Here is a 22293-nt window from a genome sequence, read left to right on the forward strand (position 1 = left end):
TTTAAACCGTATTGAGAACATCGGTTCAATATTGGACGACAAAGGGAAATCAAACTATTTTAAAAAAAATCTCCTAGTTTTCTAACCGTAGTAATAACTTATATAGAACCAATTTTTTGTATTAACGTCTTTTAAGACAAGACAATTTCAGTTCAAACCCCATACCTATTATTATAATAATAACACATTTTTGTTCATATTAATAATATGTTTACAATTTATTTATTTTTTACTTATATTTGTTAAACCAAACTAAATATACGATTATTCGATTGTAAATCGACAATGAATTCGGAAAGCCATCAATCACCCAGCTATATAGGTGTTAGACTCGGAAAAAAATGTATTGATTCTACAATTTTAATCACTATTATATAGTTCGTTTGGTCGATAAAAGAAAATTTATTATTATAAACATACATATGGTTTAGTAATAAGTACTTGTGTTACTACAACAGCTGATGCTGCCACGCGCAACGATACCGAGTCCATATCGAAAACTTTGATTTTGACTTTGCTTCGTTTACAGGCAGCCCGGGTATGCTGACGCCGTCGTTCAATGCCGTCCATGGACTCGCTTCGCCGCTAGCCACGTCATACGCCAACTCACCCGTCACTAGCATGCCGCTCGGATTCACTCTGCCCGGTGGTTCGTTGGCGGCTGGCACGCTCAGACTCCCTGGCCAGATGACCGGACAGACGTGTGTGCTGTTGGTCAGCAACCTAAACGAAGAGGTGACAGAAACTATTCCGCGCCTAGACGCGATACACATACAATAATATCCATTATTACTATTGTTGTATTAGTGTTTTAATTTCATTCTATATTATTATAAATATTTATGTCATCATTATTGTTCAACTGTGATACTCAAAGAATTCTGTTTTTCTGATTTTTTTGTTTTTGGCTTTCCCTAACGGTGATGCTACTACTACTACTACTACTACTACTACTACTACTGCTGCTACTGAAACAAAAAAAAAATATATATACAAAATCTGTCTCTGTCTAACTCTGCCGCCACCGGACACACACCTTTTAACTCTTTCTACGAAAAAATATACAAAATTAAAAACTTATCGCTTCGTAGATGGTCACGCCAGACGCTATTTTCACTTTGTTTGGTAGGTGCATTTATACTTAACTTATACTGTTATATTATTTTCGTTTTATATTTATAATAATATACGTAATTGTATTTTTATACCTTATAAAGTTTTTTTTTTAAACCTTCGAGGCAGATGGAAGCATGTTTTTTTATCATTATACATGTATAGATCATAATGATCGATGTACCATTAATCATAATTATTACTTCCAACTGCCTTCTTTTATTTTATTTTGTCATTAAATATTATATCGTATAGAAACTCTTATTTTAAAATAATTTTTTTGTTTTTAGTACACTTAATATTTTCTTCTTTTGATAACAGACAAAAATTGCATGGTTCCCTTTTTTAACATTTCATTTAATTTTTTTATAAATTCAAATTATGTTTTTTTTTTTTTTTTAATAAAATATTTACACTTCGTTTTTTCATATTGGGCTCGTTTTTCATTATTTTATTTTCTAAACCATTTATCTTTTGTGCTTCATCTAGGTGTTTACGGAGACGTGTTGCGTGTGAAGATCTTATACAACAAGAAAGACGGTGCTTTGGTACAAATGGCTGAGCCGCATCAAGCCCATCTGGGTAAGTTTTTAGAATATATTATAATTTTACAATTTTTTTTCAACGTCAATTTTTTCGTTTCACCCTCGCACTATCACTACTATTCAAACATTAGCCATGCTTCATTTGGACAAAGTTCGTCTGTACGGCAAGTACATACGAGTGATGCAATCCAAGTACCAGACTGTTCAGCTGCCAAAAGAAGGACAGCCCGACTCGGGGCTGACAAAAGATTACACCTCGTCGCCTTTACACCGATTCAAGAAGCCTGGCTCCAAAAACTACCAGAACATCTATCCACCGTCGTCCACTCTCCACTTGTCCAACATACCGTGAGCGTTTTAATAGCCGACCGAACCCCTTAACGCGTTTGCTAATTCACGATTTCGTTTTTTTTTTTATTTTACAGGACGACATTATCAGAAGATTTCTTAAAGACGGCGTTCGAAAACAACACCTTTACCGTCAAAGACTTCAAGTTCTTCCCGTTAGTATATTTATATTTTTATTTATTACACTTTTTTCGTATTCCCGCGCGTTTGATTTTTAACCGAACGACTTTGTATATTTCAGTAAAGACCGCAAAATGGCACTTATTCAAATGGAATCCTTGGAGGAAGCCGTCGCCGCACTTATCGTAAGCACAATAAGCACATATTATTATATCGACACACGTATAGGGCTCAAATGCATAATAAAGTGTATAAGTTATTCGCATTTTATGAATTGTCCCGTCGACTAATCATTGAATCCTAAAAAGAATGTTGGCTACATAATATTATTAAAATCTGGTAACTTTTATTCTGCGTACCTAATTACATTTCCATATTATGCACCTTTCCAAGTGTAAAACCATATTGTGCATTCGAGTGTGTAAGACTATATATATATATACCAGTATACGTAATCTTGACATACCCCTGTATTTATGGCTAAACATCCGAAATAGTTCCCACGGGCAAGGACCAGTTGCACCTAAAACTAAATTTGTATTTTAATTTTTAGGATCAGTGTATCAATATTGCGCACTTTATATTTTGCATACAGTTAACAATTATTGCGTTTACCTTCTTTTAGTTATACCTTCAGGCATGAAAAATATGATTTTGTCCATTACAGTTATACATCAAAATTGATTTATCATACATTTTACATAAACTATGTATATTCAAATAATTGAAAATTGAAAACTTATTTTATATTGTTAAATTGATTACTGGGTGCAGACTGGTTAAATATTAGTTGTTTTCGAAAAGATTTTAATATTTTTGCATTTAAAATATTACTATCTGACTTGCGGCCAATATACTATAACAATATCGAGACTTATAACCATCGTACACAATAATTATGAATTAGAGTGAAACCTATAGACCAAATCAAGTTTTCATTATCGCTTGTTATCAATATATTTATCAGCCTAATTGGTTCGTTGTAACTGCACTATACTATTTGGGGTAATATAGAGTGACACAATAATGACTTTATTTTATATTCATATAATATAATATTGTAGTTTGTTTTAATTATATTTATAACAGATATTCATTATTGTATGTTTTTATTTTATTTAAGTAAAAAGTATTTATCTAAAGTCGTACTGAATATAATACGTTTTATTTTTACATATTATTTTAAATTCAAATGATCAACGGCAATTATTTAGTGCAATTGGGTCTATTAACCCTAAACATTATCTCGTACTGGTCTATCAACCTTAAATGCTTTAATCGTAATTTCAAGATTTTGCAAATTAATCTAAATATTAGTATTATGTCATTGCGTATTGTAAGATGTATAATATACCTACGTACAATGTCCCCACAAATATTGATAAATTTGGATTCAATTATAAATTATTAAATTATTAAATTATTACAATAATCGATTCAGAGCACGGTGTCACGGTCTGTCTGTAATATCGATCAGATATATAATAACTACAGACATACCTATTATAATGGATTATAAAATAATAATATTAAATATATTTTTTTTATTACATATTATTGACATTTAATATTAATTTTATTACGGGTGACTCCTTTCTCTAGGCAGGCAACTGTCTAGAGAGTGAGTCTTTCATCCCCCGACCGGGCATGACCATGACCTAACCCATGGCAGAACCTACGGATGCCCAATTTGAAATCCTGCCAAAACACGTGTTTCAACCAACCGTTCCTTTCACCCCCCCCCCCCTACAAAACAACAAAAAACAGTTAATGGCCATAGTTGCCGGCCTCAACGGGGGTGATAAATTTGTATACATTTAAAGTGATGATATGTAACATGATGACGATCGTTTAACACGCATATTAATCCTATGGGCTGTGACTGATTTCTGTTTCTTTAATTTGTAGAAGATGCACAATTATCGGCTCAGTGAACAAAACCACCTGCGAGTATCGTTCTCAAAGTCAAACATCCAACCGGACACGCTGACACCCAACTAGGCACCTATTACCCTACGATTTAGAATTACTGGACAGTGTTGCCAAACTACGCGACAGTCAATGATCTTTACGAACACGACTGTGTTTTGCAAGTATTTTTAATTATAATATTATTGTTTCATATTTTAAATTTATTCGTAAACAGTATTATTTTTTTAATATTATTCTTTATTATTATTACTATTATAATTATTATACTCTGATTTTTTTTTACGCGATTAACTTTTAATTGTCTCTATATTTACTTTTTTCTCCTGGCGTATTATTTTCGCATATATTTATATATAGTATTTACATGTTGATGATTTTTTTCCATCATTCCTCTAAGTGTCTTTATACTTGTGTATTATTTAATTTATATCTATATATCGTATGTGTATTATTTAAGAAGACCAATGTAATGTTTAGGTCGTAAGAAATATTTATTGATTATGAAAAAAAAAAACAAACGAAAAAAATAAATATTATTTAGTAGTAGAAATTGTCACCAAAGGATGCGAGGAAAACGTGTAACATGAAATCGCACTAAATTGTATGTATTTATGAAACAATTAGTATTTTTTATTATTATTATTTTTATTTATAATTTATACTATTTTTTATTCTACTATTATATATGATTATGTTTATTTTTAGATAAAAAAAAAAACAGTTTCATTTTTTTTTTTTATACAGAAGCAATTTCTATTATGATTTGTTAAGATGAATAAACTGTTTATTTTTTATTTTTATTTTTTATTTTCCGGTATAGCGGATATCAGCTTGGTCGTATCGGCTGAGTGGATTATCATGACATAATATTATTATAAGTAATTTTCGTTATTCTTTGTTTTTATTTACACGGTAATCGATATATTAAAATATATTAATCGATTATCCGTCGCGGCGCTTGTTTAATTCGAGGAACGAGATATCCCTCGTTTGATGTTCGAAAAAATACTGGTTTTATTCCCCTCGTTTTTAATTTCATTATTATTTTCCTCGTTTCGTTTGTACTTAATATTCATTACATTTTTTTTTCTAAATTATTGCACTGAAAAGAAGTGGACATATCGGAACTCATCGATCACAATCAATTCTGTATCATAGCCAATATTATATACCTTCTAAATCTTAATTGTTAAGTTTTTTTTTCAACTGAGTTAAATTTTTTGTCAGAGTATTATTATGTATATGTAACGATATTAATATTTAATTCTAATTATTAGCATTAGTAGTGGTCGGGTAAATGTTTATTTAATTCGTTTTTATGTTTTTTTTTTTAAAAAACTATAACGTAGTTATATCGTTATACTATAATGTAAGTGTAACGTATAAGCCTTAAGGTATAAAAAATAATATTATTCTTAAGCGCATAATGTGTAGTAGAACGCGTTAGCTCGTGTATAATAGCAATTATTTTTAAGGATGAATGCCAATGTGACAATCAAAATTCTAAACGACGAATACGCTATCACACGTAACGTCTGCAACTGTTCTTGAAAAAACCAACAGGCGCACGCAGACCTCGCGAAGATATCGGTTTTTTCGCGATATCTTGGTGATATCCAGTTGCGGTAGGTAAAAAGAAACCATAGTTGCAGTCAGGAGTTGCTGTTTATATTTTTATTATGTTTCCTAAGTGTGGTATTCGAAATTTTAAAAATTTAATAAAAATATCATCATCAGTATACCTAGGTGCTAGAAAAACATTGAATTTTCGTTTTTTTTTGTAACTAATTTATTTATTTTATTAGATTCAAATATATTTTGTGCAAATACGTTATTATTGTTGAATTGTTATTTTGCAATTCTCTTGTACTTGCAGTCATTTATTGTAATTTTTAATGCAAGGGAATTTTTACTAAATCAGAATGAACATACATTTAATAAATCAATTAATAATTACACAATAGTGTGTATGATAATTTGTCGTTCTTGAAAACCGGTAATCTCCGCCAATAGTGTATGATTTTGCATTACAATTTTCACTAGGGCGACTCCAGGACATTTCACCCGTTTTTAGACGACAATAACTGTCTAAATTTAAAATTATTTAATAAAAAAATGTTTTTATTCTTTTTCACTAAACATTATATTTAATATTTAAATGAATACCACTACGTCTACAAACTATAATACAACACTGACTGCAACTTTGTTAAGTGCTAATCGGATGAGAAATAAAGTTACGAATACGGACAATAATATTTGACCTCCAATTTTATTTGGACCGCAATTCGTTTATCGCAATCGCAACTCAGACAAAACACATATCGCACCTTCCTACGTAATATTGTCATTTATCGCGTCGATATGCATTGACGATCGCGCGAACGTATAATAATATGTTATCATCTGATATTATAACAACTCTTCTGAGGTCCACCGTGCGTCTGGTCTTGAAATTTCATTTTTCACGAAAACATTGTAAACTTATATATTATGATAATTATTATTATTGTTGTTGTTAACTTAGACTTACCTACTGATGATGTCCTCGACTCGTTATCGAATTTGTTATCTAATCGACGACAGCCGTTTTCGTCCTACCCATGTCAATTCGTGCGCCGACTAAGCGTTACCTGCAATAATTTTAAAATAATTTATTTAGACATTATTATTATAATATTGTGATTAGTATAATATAATAATATGTACTCACAACAATCATATTTAGCTAATTAACGCTAATATTAACTAGGACAATCGTTTGTCGCGGCCGTTTAGACCGCCGACACACTTAGATGTATTTTATTAACGAGTGAAAAAAAATATTATTATTATTATTATTATCAATTGCCCCTATGTCGTTCACCCCTTACCGACCCCAAAACAACGTACCTACTACCCACTATTACTTTATTATTGTATCTGCGTTGGTAGTTTAAAAATATTTAGTAAAAAAAAAAAACCAAAATATTTATTATTTTTTTTTAATCGTTTAGATGTATATTATTATACTATTAATTGTTAAGTATATAAGATCATATTCTAGATATGATTTCTTTTTTCTGTGTCACTTAACATATAAAATATAATATATATATTACGCGTAGGATTTTTTTTCAAAATGTAACCTACAATAATATCGAAGCACACGCATCGTCGTCGTCTCTCTCTCTCTCTCTCTCTCTCTCTCTCTCTCTCTTCACACTTCGACTGCGATCTCATTTTGTCGTCTTTATATATTATAATATTATTGTGTATAGGCACACGCGTAGATCTTATTGTATTATATTATAGTATTATAGCTATCGGTTTTCTTTTTATCCGTACGTCTGTGTGTGCACGCGTAATACTACAATAGTATATTAGTGCGTGTTTTCGTGTTTTTCAGTTTGGCATTTTTAAATCGTTATTATTGTTTTTGGTCGCGTCGTCATCTTCTATCATAACATCAGCGGCTGCAATGTGAGAGCGGAGTGTGCTTTTCGTTTGGCCAGTACTTCCCTTGATTTTCTCCGAATACGTTTTGTGAAACTACCCTACTCACAAATATATTGGGGGGAGTATGAGGGAGGGGAGGTATATACTGCTGGCTTCGTATAATATATACTTTTCTCGGAACGTGATCGAAAATTCGAGGGACCCTTTCCGCGTTTGACCGACATTTGAAAAAAAAATATTAATTTCAGGATGGTGTCCGTTTGTCCGTGTATTTTTGTTCTCGAAACCACCGGTGAATGCCGAACTCTATGATATTATGTTTTCAATAAAAATCGTCGTTTTTCTGCGAAACGCGTGGCGTATGTTTGTTTTGAAAACCTGGCTAAAAGTCAACAGCACCTCGATCACGCGATTTTTAACATATAATATCAAATTATGTTATGGACGCCCTATCATCGCAACGATCTATTATTATATGTATATGATACTGTCCAATGCCCGTACAGGTGGTTCACATCTCAATTTCTTTTTCACCTGATTCATTTACCACCGCAGTGATCGATAGCTGTGCGACGACGATAAATATTTGATAATAAAGGACGACACGATCATCGTGAAGGGCGGGAAATGTCCACTCGCGTTTTGTCTGATGAATTTTGCAGACGTACACGACATTTTGCGACATTTTTTATACATCGTTCGTACGATTTCTCTCGTTTTCATTTAGTAATAACAGCATAATAACACATACGTACATTTATGTCGTCTAACGAGAGGCTTCTTCGCTAGTATAATAATAATAAACCAATAGAAAATACTAATAACAAAATAAATCGATCGATTCCGCGGTTAAAAATCACAAATATACCTTATGACTGTAGTGCTAAGTATATTATATGATATTACATCCCAACCGATATTCGATGTGAGGCACATCAACGATAACGCGTGGGTAATTATATTATATGACATTACGCGGTAAATAAAATTCGTTCTTTAAAATATAATATTATACTATGTTGCCAGAGCGGTAGAAATCGCGTGTAATGTCGAGAATGCGATGTAAAAATTATAGAAACGATGCATTAATATAAATAATGGCGTGTGTCATTATGTAGCCGATTTCTCAGCCGATCACGATGGTCTATGATCCGTCTCGTCTCCTGCGATAGTAAATATTATTCGTCGTCAGTAGTTTATGGCCAGCACTCTCTGCGCGCACATCACCGCCCCCAAATGCTCGTCAGATTTGCGAATCTCAATGCCCCCCCCCCCCCCCGAAATCTCGACAATCCGACGATCTAATGGACAGCCGATAATAATTATTCGATAATTACGCGAATAATGCGCATCGATTCCGACAACGACGATGCGCAGCGATCGCGAACGACAGACGTGCAGTAAAAATTAATCCATCATCGTATTATTATTATCTATATATAGTAGCCGTTTTAATATATATATATATTTTTTTTTTTTTAACAAGTTAACTCTCGACAATCATACGGGGTGTATAAACAATCACTAGTGTTACTTCTCATATTTATATAATTATTCTCATTTTTTTTATGTGTATATATTATGTCCATATATGTATATATATATCTACGACGTGCGTTTTGTACACTTAAATAAGTCGATACATATATATGCATATAGTATATACATGTACTATATTAGAGATCGTATAAAAATGTACTGTTTTTACTTTTAACAATATTTAATATTGTGTACCACATATCTTTTTCTTGTGTATCTCACTATATTAAAAACTATACGTTATTATTTTTTCTATTTCTTATTTTTTGTTTTTTTCGATTTTTACTATACATGTATTTTTATGACTGTAACGTTTTCTAATTTCTATTTTTCAACAGAAAACAAAAAAAAAAATAATGACAAAATACACACTGTTTTATCTTCGATTTAAATCTATTTGTATTTTGTCTGTTTCTCTCTCTCTCTCTCTTTCTCACACAAACTCACTCTTTGCCTTATCTTTTTCTATCTCTTTCAAACACTTATCTTACTCTTTACTCTGACTCTGTCTCTGTCACATTTATACCTAACCTATACCTATTATATTATATACCTTCTACTACACCTATTTACGCCTAAATACAACACTGTAGTATATACAATATATACATACGTTATAGAACCTAAAAACTAGTTAATTGGTCTATAGTTGGAATAATATTATACAATATAGTACGTATATATGTGTGGGTAAAATTGAACGAAGACTTGTCAATATATCATATACGAGTTCACAACAAAGACGTCCGACGCAACCGACCGGTACGATATCTGCAGTTTGATCATTAGCCGGACTCTACATGTGATTATAAATCGATAAACTTTTAAAAAAAAATATTGAACATTTTTTTTATGCCTTCCACGTGAATACACCTTGGCAATAATTCAATGCCCACTATTCAATATATTCCCACTCTGTGCGTCGTACCTTCTTATATTATATATTGTACGTTAAATAATTATTGTTATAAATATTGTGCGTTGGACCGATTCGACGTGTTTGCGTGTTTTTACGTGCCTAACGGACATCAGCTTCGACCGTCCTACTATTTGTTGATCATTGATCCAAATAGCAATGAATAAATATATTTTTTATCTTTATTTTATTATATTATCGTTGCGTTGACGTTTGATTTATTTATTTATTTTTTATTTATTTTTTGTTGGGAGGAATATATTATTAATATTATGTTATTATTGTTTATCAAATACACTATTACACACATTACGATTTACTGATTATCATTCAATATATTATAATATTATTACACCAGCTATAAGTTATAGCTACACCTTATGATTATTATATTACAACGGCATTGCAAAATGCCTATTGTGCATGATATATTATAATACGTAGCTGGTTATATTATATTATTATAATTAATTATGCGATTAAATATGATGATGTGTTATACGACAAATAATAAGGCTATGCATATAATGGCCCGCTCAAAAATGTATCAAACATCGTATTATATAGAATTGTATTTATGTTTAAGTAAAAATATGTTTATTACAAAAAAAAAAAATATTAATAAAAATTTTTGAAAAAAAGAAAACGAAATAAATTCATATTTGCGTGAAATTCTATGTTTCAAAATACATAATATTTATATACATAATTTATAATTTTATTTAGTTTTTTACACAATAATTAAGCACTTTTTATCAAAATAAGTACACCTACTCGTGTTTTATTCAATACCTAAATAATAATATTGTTATTATTATTATTACCATACGACGGGACTGCTGAAAGGTCGAAGGCGTTTTTTTTATGTAGATTTTTAATATTAGTATATTACCAATTAAAGTAGTCGTGATATAATTATTATAAATTATAATAATACACATTTATACTATGTACGAGAAAACGAGATGTCTTCATGGATTTATTTTACGGTATAACAATAATGATAATAATATAATTTATTTTATTGTTTTTTTTTTTTGATTTTTCTTATATTGATATTCATATTATAATATTATATGATAATAATATTTATGTGTTAATTACACGAAAAACCCATCGTGATAAATTTTTGTGTAATGACAACCGTCGTTTGTGCAGTATGTACGCGCGGTCATATACCTACTCCAGGTGCATGGACGCTTAAGGCTTAAAGTATATTTAGGTTAAATATTTTAATATTTAATATAATATAGTAATATTATGTATCATTTTTGTTTTTTTTTTATCAATATTTTACAAATAATGAGTACAACGTATACAGTATATACTCATATAACATGCACGTGAACCCCGATCGTTCTTAAGGCACACACATACACACAGGACCCAGCACAGTGGCGTATTCCCCCTACCCCCCCCCCCCCCCATCCCTGTACATTTTAAAATAATAACAACATTTTCATTAATAAATTATTTTCAGATTAAATTTGTCAAAAATAAAATTTCAACCTCCTCCCCCCAAAAAAACCAAATTATTTGTACACCACTGACCTAACATAACTGTTATACATTGTGCTCGGGTATTAGGCGAAATTCGATTTCATCATATTACATTATTACAATATTATAACATAAACTATACGCGTAGATCACTGTAGCACTGTGTAGAGTTCGTTTGACATTTGTACATTTTAAGCAACCAAAAAAATAAATAAAAATCGATATCATTCCTATATTGTGTATAATATTATGCGATAGGATAAAAATCGTTGTATAACGCGTTTGAGTTGATAATATGCTGACGAATGACGATGTTACATTATAATTACTGTAATAAATAAAACGAAATCAGAGTGTATTATTCGAACGTGTTTTGATTTATTTGTCCACTCGAACCCTAGAGCAGCGAATCACGCAGAACTCGTAAACCAAAACCCAGTGGCATTCGCATACCCATGTCTAGAGGCACGTCCTTATGAAAAATGAATTTCCGGTAAGGCAAAACCACCCCAACCTCCCTCTCGAAATATATACCTGATACGACGAAAAAAACGTTTGGGCGGCACCGAAAACTATAGGCACCATATTATCATGGTATATGTCGAAGCATATAAAAATAGCAACAAAAATTCTGTACAATAATAATCATATTTAGGCACTGTATTTAAATGTATATAATATTATACGGGGTCGTAGTTTATATATGGCATTTCAAGACTTATTTCTACAAATCTAAAATTACTATGCCCATTTATGCAGAAGCATGCTCAGGAATTTAACGCGTGACAAGCGTAATTGATATTTTATCGATGAAAATCACTCTCGAGTATAATAGTTTGACGGAGATAAATGCCTCCACATAACCGCCAACGCGACGACGTATGTGTTCGGCCACTGTTGTTTCGGAAATTCCACGAGAGTAATTATCAATATTTCGCGTCACATTCCACGCGTTCCTGTTTCGATGTCGCACAATAACGACGAATTACCAACACCAACTGATACCATGTTCACACAAATATGTACACTTGCTATATCAATGTTATGTTGATGTGTACAGTGTGATGATTTAACGTCAGATGATCATCGTTATAGGTTTTTTCCTATGTATGAAATTTTGTTCACTAAAGCGTAGCTGTACAATGTTATGACACCTTAAGGCCCCCCCACACACTGCAGCGGTGGCGTTAAATTCTATTGTCTTGGCTTTGTCGCCGCGGTGACAGGCCCACACTTAAGCAGTACTTTAGTAAGAGGGCGGCATTTTCAAAATACTGATAATATTATATTGTTAGAAGCGGCAAAATTTGATTTTGCCTAGCTCACTATTTTCTGCCTGCAGAAATTTACCGCCACCGCCACTACTGCAGTGTGTGAGGGACCTTTACATGCTTTTTTCGAAATGTTCTGTGCACGGAGTGACGTGTACCTCAATTGCATATACGTTACGCCGTCCAATCGGTGTTGAAAAAATAACTGCGGCAGTTGAGTGTCTGCACGTATTATTATTTTGAATAATAAATAATGTAGACATATTATGATGCTATAATAAATAATATGTAATAAATAAAGCAGCTATATTTTTTGGTTGAAGAAATCGAGTAACTGCAATCGATGGTAAGATTTAAGTAAGTACTTATTACGAGTTAGTTTCTATATAGGTACCTATATGTATTTTATCTTTCCAGAATCACCTCAGAATAATAATGTATTATTTAACTTAATATTGGTAATGGTTTTTTTGAGATCAAAAATCAGATTAGACTGGGAGTCTTAAACAACAATATAATTTGATTTATAATTTTTTTTTGAGCTGCTTAAATTGGATTTGCTTAAAAATATAAATATGTAACAATCGAATATCTATTATACATGGTGATTGATCGAGCAATCTCTCCACTATTGCTTTCCATTCGTAAAATGTTTGATATTTGGAAATATATAGTGAGTATGTAATACACATATAGGTAGTTAGGTTAAATTCATATTTTCAAATACTTAAATAATATTATATGCCATTTATTTAAAGGACTGTCCTGAGTTTTTTTTCAAATGATAACCACAATTTTTACTGTATATTGTTAATAAGATGACTTTTTTGAACATTTTTAAGTTTTAATATGTATCTAAATCGAAATTCAAACGAATACCTACCTTACTGAGCTTAAACTTTATGCCATAAGTCAATAAGAGTACTCCATGATAATAGGTTTAAAGTTAGAGGAGTATGAGGATTTGAAAATTATTGTTAATAATAAAACTATATTAACATTTTATAGTTTGTAAAAAAATGTAGTTATTAAATAAATTATTTTATTTTATTTTAATAAATAATTACTAGACTAATACATAACTATAATATATATAAAACCATTATCATAAGGATTATTATTCTTAATACATAAGTCATAAAGCTTGATAACTTAGAAACTATACTCATTTGCATCAACATTAAAAAATAAAATCTATTTATCAATTCACAATTAAAAATTGTAATTTATTTGACAAAAAAAACATAAGGCCGGCAGAGAGACCCTCGAAGAAAGGACCACAGAGGGAGTTTGACATGTCTACAGAAGCCAGTGGACACGTCCTAGGTGCGTGCCGAGGTCCGCTCTTAAACCATCCCACGGCGGGCAATGAAACAGCGCGTGATCAGCCGTGTCCGATAGACAATAGGACAATGCGCATGCAGTGGGGACTGGCGGCCCTGGCCATGCGATGCAAGTACTGTTGAAACCCGCGTCCGTTTAGCGCCTGGGTCATATATTATGAAAAGTAAATGATATCCCTTGACACCGTACGCCCTTCCTACCTGAGTCAGTTTGGGGTGATCCTGTTGGTCATCCAGGAGGCCTTGGTGGAGACATCTCCTATCCAATTCCCAGATGGTGGTCTTCCGTTCAATGGACTTGATCTTCGTGACAATAAAATAAAGTAACTCATAAGACATAAGTTACTAAATAACATGGAAAAAAATATAACTATCTTTATTTAAGTTAGTTAAAAGTAACAAAAGTTCTTTGAAAATATTATAAAAAAATAATATAATTTTAATTCTTATATCTATTTGTATAGTGTTATTTATTATACTCCTATATTATGTATATTGTATGTCATTGACAATATTGATTCCATTTTTTGTAATTAATAAGAATTAATTTACCTAACTCATAAGTTATTTTTATAATTATTTATGTGTTGCGAGTTTTGATGGTATTGTTAGATATAGGTAATGTTTTCTATAATATTTAATACTGAAAAATTTTTTATAAGCTCATAATAATATGTTGATTTTTATAGTCAGCGTGGATTTTAGATTCTGAGCGAAGCAATGGATGATGTATTGATTTTACAATGATGTGTGTTTATTTTTTTTATTTTTTTTTTTTTGTGTCTGTCATCACCTTTTAGGACAGTAAAAGTGCTTGGATTTTCTTCAATAGTAACTTTTCTGATAGGAAAGTGAATCTAGTTGGTACTTTGGGGGGTCAAAAATAAAAATTTCCCAGTAGTTTTCACAAGCGACGTGAAAAACAAAAGAAAAATTAAGGAAAAACGGGAATTTTTACGCAAAATCTGTTTTCGAGGAAATAGATTTTGATTTTTGGTGTAACTCTAAAACAAATGACCGTAGGGACATGAAATTTTGACTGAATGTTTATATTAGCATTTTCTATACACCATAAAATTTACAAAATATTTTGACTGTTTTTGAGCTGTTTACGGACATTGTCAGTTTTCAATTTTTTTAGTTTTTTTTTCTATAAATATCAATAAAATTTTATCTGTTGAGTAAAAAAGTTTGAAAATTTAATAGAAGGCTCCTGACATATCGTTCTAATAGTAGTTGAAAAATATTAAAAATACATAGGCACAATTTTTTTTGTATAAGCATTTAAAGTTCAAATTTTGACAACATTTATCAAATATGTAATTTATTAATTATTTTGTGGTTAAAAATGTATAAAATGTTTAACTTTTATGGCTAAGGATTGAAAATTTAAAACAAGGCTCCACGTAAATAGGTTATATATAAATTACTTTATTCACAATAATATCATCAAATATACTTGGTAATATCATAGGCTGACTGACCGTTTTCGCTCAGAATCGTTTTTCTTATACAATGATATTATATCATTGAATTCAAATTTAACACCATCCATTACAGTGACCCACTTGTAACCTACTGTACAGCAGAGCGACATCCACTTATCCACCTTTTTTTTTATGTCACCCAGTGATAATTTCTTAAAATATCCACTGACACATTATGTTATCAATTTATTGTTGACTTCAACCATGAAGTATGTAATTTAACACATCCATCATCGGTGATGCACTTAACACGTCCTAATGTACAGCAAAGTGGGATTGTTAACAAATATTTACATTTATGCGGTTCATACATATTTAAAGCCACTGATAATTTAAGTTACGATAATGGAACTTGAATGTATACCTAAGTAATTAATAAATAATTATAAAGCGTTTAACATTCTTATCAAAAGTGGGCTCCGTTTGTCGGGAGTTCCCGAATCTTCCATATTTATTGAGTAATTATTGTATTTTTAATAAAATCAAGTAGAATACTGTAAACCAGATTCCCATCAGCGTGGGGCTCGCGGCTCGTGTATGCTTCCCAGAAAGCATGTGATTATTTAGAGCTAGGTGTCTTTTAGTTCTGATACCGCGATAGCTCGAAGTTAATCTTATATCAAGTCTACGACCAAAATACTTAACTGTGGGAGAGGAGGTAATAGGTATTTCATATAGAGACACATTAGGATGTGCGACAAGTCTAAAGGTAAAAGTCATTATTATTAGATTTTTTTTTATGAACTTTAACAATTTACATGCAATGGCATGCCGTTGTACTTTTACTACGTCTTAACATGATGATTATAATGATGGTTGATAGTAATATCATTATCAGTAACAACCAACAATAATTGTTTTTGACGAAAAATAATATGTCGTTTACCGAGTTGTTTTACTACGACTTTTTGCATATAATTATCGACCCACATATTTATATTATTTAGAAAGTACTGCACAAATCCGGCTCCTTCGTCGATATTTTTAATTATTTTTATACACATTTTTTAAGTACTTGCATGAACTCACAGTCCATCTCATAGTTTATTGTTATATTCAACTACAAATATTTATTATATTCAATGAATAGGCAGAAGTAAACAACAATAACTCGCTCACCTTGTCTACCTATTCCACTAATCGTTGTTGACTATACACATCTTAATTGATAACAAACAGTACCACTCTAAACCTATTTCAAGTATTTGGGTATATAATATGGTGGAATACAGCTGAAACTGCGCACTAGGATCTATACTTTAGTACACGAATGTTTTGGAAAACTCTTTCCGTTTTAAAATAATAATAATAATTACAACAGAAATATCTATAGATCCACACGATTTCGTTACAACATGATTGACGTGATTTCGAGTTCGATCATCGGACTGTTAAGCTCCGTGTACGTATTGTACGCGGCAGTCTTTCTGTCGATCGCCTACTACTTTTCGACGTCCACGCACGACAAATGGCACAAACTGAACGTGCCCCACATAAAGCCCTTACCGCTATTTGGCAACTCGATGAACATGGTCTTGACCAGGGAGCACCCAATGGACTTTTTCGCCGGTATTTACAACCGATTCCCGGACGAAAAGCTTTGTGGTTTCTATCAGATGACCACGCCGTTCTTGATGATCCGCGATCCGGAACTGATCAACAACATAATGGTTAAAGATTTCTCGTACTTTACCGACCACGGTTTCGAAACTGACCCGTCGGTGAACATCTTGGCCAACAGCCTGTTCATGTTGAATGGCGATCGGTGGAGAACGATGAGGCAGAAGCTCAGCCCCGGGTTCACCTCGGGCAAACTGAAGGACACGCATGACCAAATCAAGGAGTGCATCGACCAGCTAATTAACGTCATCGACAACAATCTTAAGGTTAGCGATCACTTCGAAGTACGAGAGATGGTTGGAAACTTCTCGACAGATGTCATTGGCATGTCGGCTTTCGGTTTGAAATTGGACACGATAAGAAATGGAAATTTGGACTTCCGCAAGTTCGGCAAGAAAATATTCCAGGCGGGCTTCAAACAGCTCTTTGTCCAGGCTTTGCTGTTGTTTTGTCCAAAGCTGGTGTTAATGCTTAAGCTGAAACAGTTTCCGGACGACGCCGCTGATTTCTACGGATCTATGTTCAGAGACGTCCTCGAGTATAGGGACCGTAACAACGTCATCAGGAACGACGTCACGCAAACCCTGATACAGGCTAAGAAAGATTTAGTGACAAATAACGACGGAGACGACTCGACATCCGAAAGTATATTTACAGCATAATATATACCATAATAATAATAGACAATAGTACATTATGCCACGAACAATATTTTAAAACACTATTTATATTGTTGTTATGATGAAATATAATATTATGTAATAGACACCTACTCGCGATGATCACCATAATATTATTATGTTAATAAACCGGATTTTGTTTCACAGACAAATGGACTGAAATGGACATAGTCGGAAACGCGATTCTGCTGTTTGTCGCTGGTTCCGAAACAGTTTCTATCACGATATGCTTTTGTTTGTACCAGTTGGCATTAAACAAAGACGTCCAAGACAAACTGCGTGAAGAGATAGTAACAACAAATGCGAAACACGGTGGACAGCTGAACAACGACTTTTTGACCAATCTCCATTACACCAATATGGTTTTAGAGGGTAATGAATAATAATATATAAATGTATATTTCAGTACGGCATCGATACTTCAGTTTCAAATCGTTTTATTTTGGTCAATTGCATCAGACCTGTTGGTACGTGAGAATATAATATATTATATTAATATTCCTTTTTGCGTATATAGTGCTACGGTGCGTTGTAAGTTGCGTCCCGCATTAAAAATAAATAAACGACCTAATAAATAACTAAACGTATATGAGTTGCGATTAGATTGCATACAAATAATATTATATTATAATATTACAGTTTAAGAGTTGCACTTAAATCTAGAAAAATAGATAAGTATTTGACTCGCATTCTCTGAATTTTTTGTTTTTTAATCTCTAAACATTATTGTTACTCGAGTAATTGATACCTATTTCGTCGTTTGTCAACAAACAATAAAACAGTTTTCTACAAATTTATCTGAGTAGGTACCTATAGGTACACCTACATAATATTGTCTATAAAATTATTAAAACAATATGTTGATAACATTTAAAAACATAAATATACTACCTACCTATTTATTTGTAACATATAAATAATATAAAAAATAAATATATTTAATACCTATGAATCTTCTAGACATTGACATTTGTCCATGCAAATGTTATTTATACTACATAAATTGTGGACCAGCATTTCCCGCGAGAAAGTTAAATAATATGTACATCGGATACCTAAATAGTGGTGAAAACCTCAGGGCTTGACAGCGATTGAAAAAAATTCTGTTTTGATTTTGTATACCGGTTTTTAATTTTTTTGATTTTGGTTTCAAATTTTGAAACCGGTTTCAAGCCCTGGTAAAAATCTTGAACCCTATAGGTAATAATAATAAATAATTATTAATATTTTAGAAGTCTTGCGTATGTATTCCATCACCATGATCTTATTCAGACGAGCGACGAAGAATTACCAAGTACCCGGTCAGTCGTTGGTCATTGAAAAAGGACAACATATCATTATACCAGCGTATTCCATACATAATGACCCAAAATATTACCCCAATCCCGGCACTTTTGATCCTGAAAGATTTTCGACTGAAGAAAAAGCCAATCGGCGTAATGGCACTTACATTCCGTTTGGCGACGGGCCGAGATTGTGCATAGGTACAACTACCTATATACATTTAATGTGCACCGTTACCATTTTTAATTGTAATGCTCTTATAAACTATTTTTTAATAACAATTTTCAAATAGGTAAACGGCTTGCGGAACTAGAAATTAAATTGGTTCTATCAAAAATATTGTTGAAATATGAAGTCTTACCGTGTGAAAAAACAGAAATACCTCTCAATATACGAGGTCCGGGAAGTATCGTCACTCCGAAAAACGGTATTTGGTTGAGCTTTAAACCAATCGTCGCAAATTAGCAAATTCTTTCAATACTATACATAATAACTGCTTTTTTTTATATTATAATATTAATTACAATTGCAAAATACAATTCTCTAAACGCATATTGTATAATTACACATTTACACGTATCTATTATAAAAATAATAATATTATTTTAGTTTCATTTGTAAACTGTTAATTTTATTATAATTGTTATTACTTCAATTTAACTTATTGTTAGTTACGATTGTGTTTTGAACCCAGGCCTTTGTGTTATCAAAAATAAAATTAAAAAATAAAAATATCGATCTGCCGCTACTAATAAAATATACTTTGTCAGTTACTGCTCAGATGACGCAATTTGATTGTAATTGTTAAATGACAACAAATAAATATCACCACTGTTTATCTTGTAGTATTCTCACACAAATAGATGTGCCACACCATTTTTTTTTAGTCGGCGTTTCGAGCGTGTTGTGACACCTCGATTCGTTTGAGAATTTTGCAAAAAATACAACTTGACCATTTATTTTTACTGTTACGGATGACATCCGTTAACTCCTACGCAGTGTTGAGCCCAGATAACAAAAATAATATCTAGATAAGATAAAGATAATTTCGTTAACAACTATCTAGATTTAGATTCAGATGATCATTTTTACTTTTATCTAGATAAAGATAAAGATACATATTTTTTTTATCTAGATATCATAATAGATATTTTTATTTTTTGTTTAAAATGCGCAAAAAATAAATATATATTGCTTAATTATTTTATACAAATTCTTTTAGTATTTTACTATTTTATGACCATTAATTTTAATAAACAAATTTTTCTATGCAATTCCTTATTTTAATTGTTAAACAATGATTTATTTCTGTGTACCTACTTTTTTACTTCAACTCAAACTGAATATGGAAATACTGTAAGACTTATTAATTTTTTTCAATCATCACTAATTGGTAACTTATATTATATTTTTTAAGAAGTCAAAACTCCAAACGCTATACCTACAATTATTATCCTAATTTAATAAATAATAATTGCATGCAAGTATCATTAGGATGACATCCACTTCAAAATAGAATTACATGTAATAAATTATAAAAAAACAATTGGTAAAAACATTCTTAAATGTATCCAAACATTGCAATATCAAAACAAACTTTTTAATTATCAATAAACTTCAATAACATTTTGGAATTGTAATATATAACTAGGTATATAAGTTTAGTATCTTAATTAAAACAAAATTCCATTAATATGATGTTTAAATATAATATTTATAAATTTAAACATCAATTAAACAAAAAGTATTTAAAAAAAAGATTTTTTTTAAATATACATAACAAATTATTTTAAAATAAATCAGCTGACAGTACAGTTTACACTTTACAGCTAATATGGAAGTACATAAATACGTTGAAGGTTCAACGTTGAGCGACGACTGCGAGTGAACGTTAGCAATTGAATAAGAATATAATTTTATTGTTTTCAAGATATACCAAATATTATTATGTTCTGAGCTATTTATGTTCGATTTACTCTCCCGACACCGCCTCACTATCCAAAAATCAAGATAATATTATTATTATAACGTGAAGTTGTGAATGTCTAGCGGGACAGTGCCGAATTCCGAAGACTATACTATACTATAATTTATAATAATATACTACAGGTTAGGTTATAATAGTATAACTATATAGAGTATAGAATATTTCCATTACGAGTTCACGAAATAATGTGCGCTGCTGGACGAGGGTTCTACACTTTACGTAATAACAATATTATTTAGCTTTATATAAATAGACAAGAACGATATTATTTAATTGAAACCATTTCTATAAAATAGTAATCAATATTACACGAGAAACGTAATAATAAATAACAAAATACATTCGTATGAATATTATATTATTATAAATTATAATATTGTGATTTTATAGTATTAGATTGTTATTATCAATACAATTACTTCTATGAACAAAAAAAATATATTCACGTTTAATTAAGAAATAGTGTAATAATATTTTGTTTGATCAATGATAAGATAAAATTAATAATTAAAAGTACCAAACTACCAACAAATCAATCGAAACTAAAAATTATTTATTTATCTAGATACTGCTCAACACTGCTCCTGCGCATATCAAATAATAAAGCGTGGATAGTTAACAGACAGATATAATAAATTGAAAGGAATAAGAAATAATGTTATGTATAATATGCATATGTATATAAATAATGATATAGCAATTGCCAAATACCCAAATGCACGACTAAGATGACGAAGGGGATCAACGGTGAATAGCGTTATTGTAAACCGACAATCACGTTAATTCATGAGTAATATTTGAAAGGACCCTATTATATGCGAATCATCAATCATATATAAAACAATGGGAATTGGGCATATATATAACGTACTTACGTACATAAATATACATATATACATGTATATAGATATATTTATGTACACGACGCATAAATAGAAACAGGAAAGTAGTATCTAATAAATGATTGACAGCCATGGACACAGTGATAGGACTTTTTGCACAACTAAGCGTGCAGGATATAGATAGCACTCTTTGAGCCATACGGATAAGTCGATAGGCAAGGGGGAAGGTAGGGGAGTAGGAGACCCTTATAAAAGCAGACCTAAAACGGCCTGTAATCAGACGTGTTCACCCATTGCCATCACAAGCATCTTCACGACACTCAGCACC

At 31.3% G+C, this 22293-nt stretch overlaps 2 protein-coding genes across 10 annotated transcripts in view; both read left to right on the plus strand.

Moving 5' to 3' along the window:
• Positions 1-4852, plus strand: part of LOC132946498 (polypyrimidine tract-binding protein 2) — a 202549-nt gene extending 197697 nt beyond the window's left edge. For all 9 annotated transcript variants that reach the window (XM_061016525.1, XM_061016526.1, XM_061016527.1 and 6 more), the window contains 7 exons: positions 530-735; positions 1092-1125; positions 1603-1695; positions 1790-2006; positions 2084-2161; positions 2248-2311; positions 4035-4852. In XM_061016525.1, the coding sequence (XP_060872508.1) occupies positions 530-735; positions 1092-1125; positions 1603-1695; positions 1790-2006; positions 2084-2161; positions 2248-2311; positions 4035-4127 (785 nt within the window). In that variant the 3' untranslated portion in view covers positions 4128-4852. The remainder of the gene's footprint in view (positions 1-529; positions 736-1091; positions 1126-1602; positions 1696-1789; positions 2007-2083; positions 2162-2247; positions 2312-4034) is intronic.
• Positions 4853-16772: 11920 nt separating this feature from the next.
• On the plus strand, positions 16773-19870 carry LOC132946521 (probable cytochrome P450 6a14). The gene is made up of 4 exons (XM_061016558.1): positions 16773-17817; positions 18000-18224; positions 19085-19336; positions 19429-19870. The coding sequence occupies exons 1-4, from the start codon at positions 16908-16910 to the stop codon at positions 19599-19601; spliced, it is 1560 nt and encodes a 519-aa protein (XP_060872541.1). The 5' UTR covers positions 16773-16907; the 3' UTR covers positions 19602-19870.
• Positions 19871-22293: the final 2423 nt, after the last annotated feature.

The sequence above is a fragment of the Metopolophium dirhodum genome, chromosome 6, assembly GCF_019925205.1.
Source record: "Metopolophium dirhodum isolate CAU chromosome 6, ASM1992520v1, whole genome shotgun sequence".
NCBI lineage: Eukaryota > Metazoa > Arthropoda > Insecta > Hemiptera > Aphididae > Metopolophium > Metopolophium dirhodum.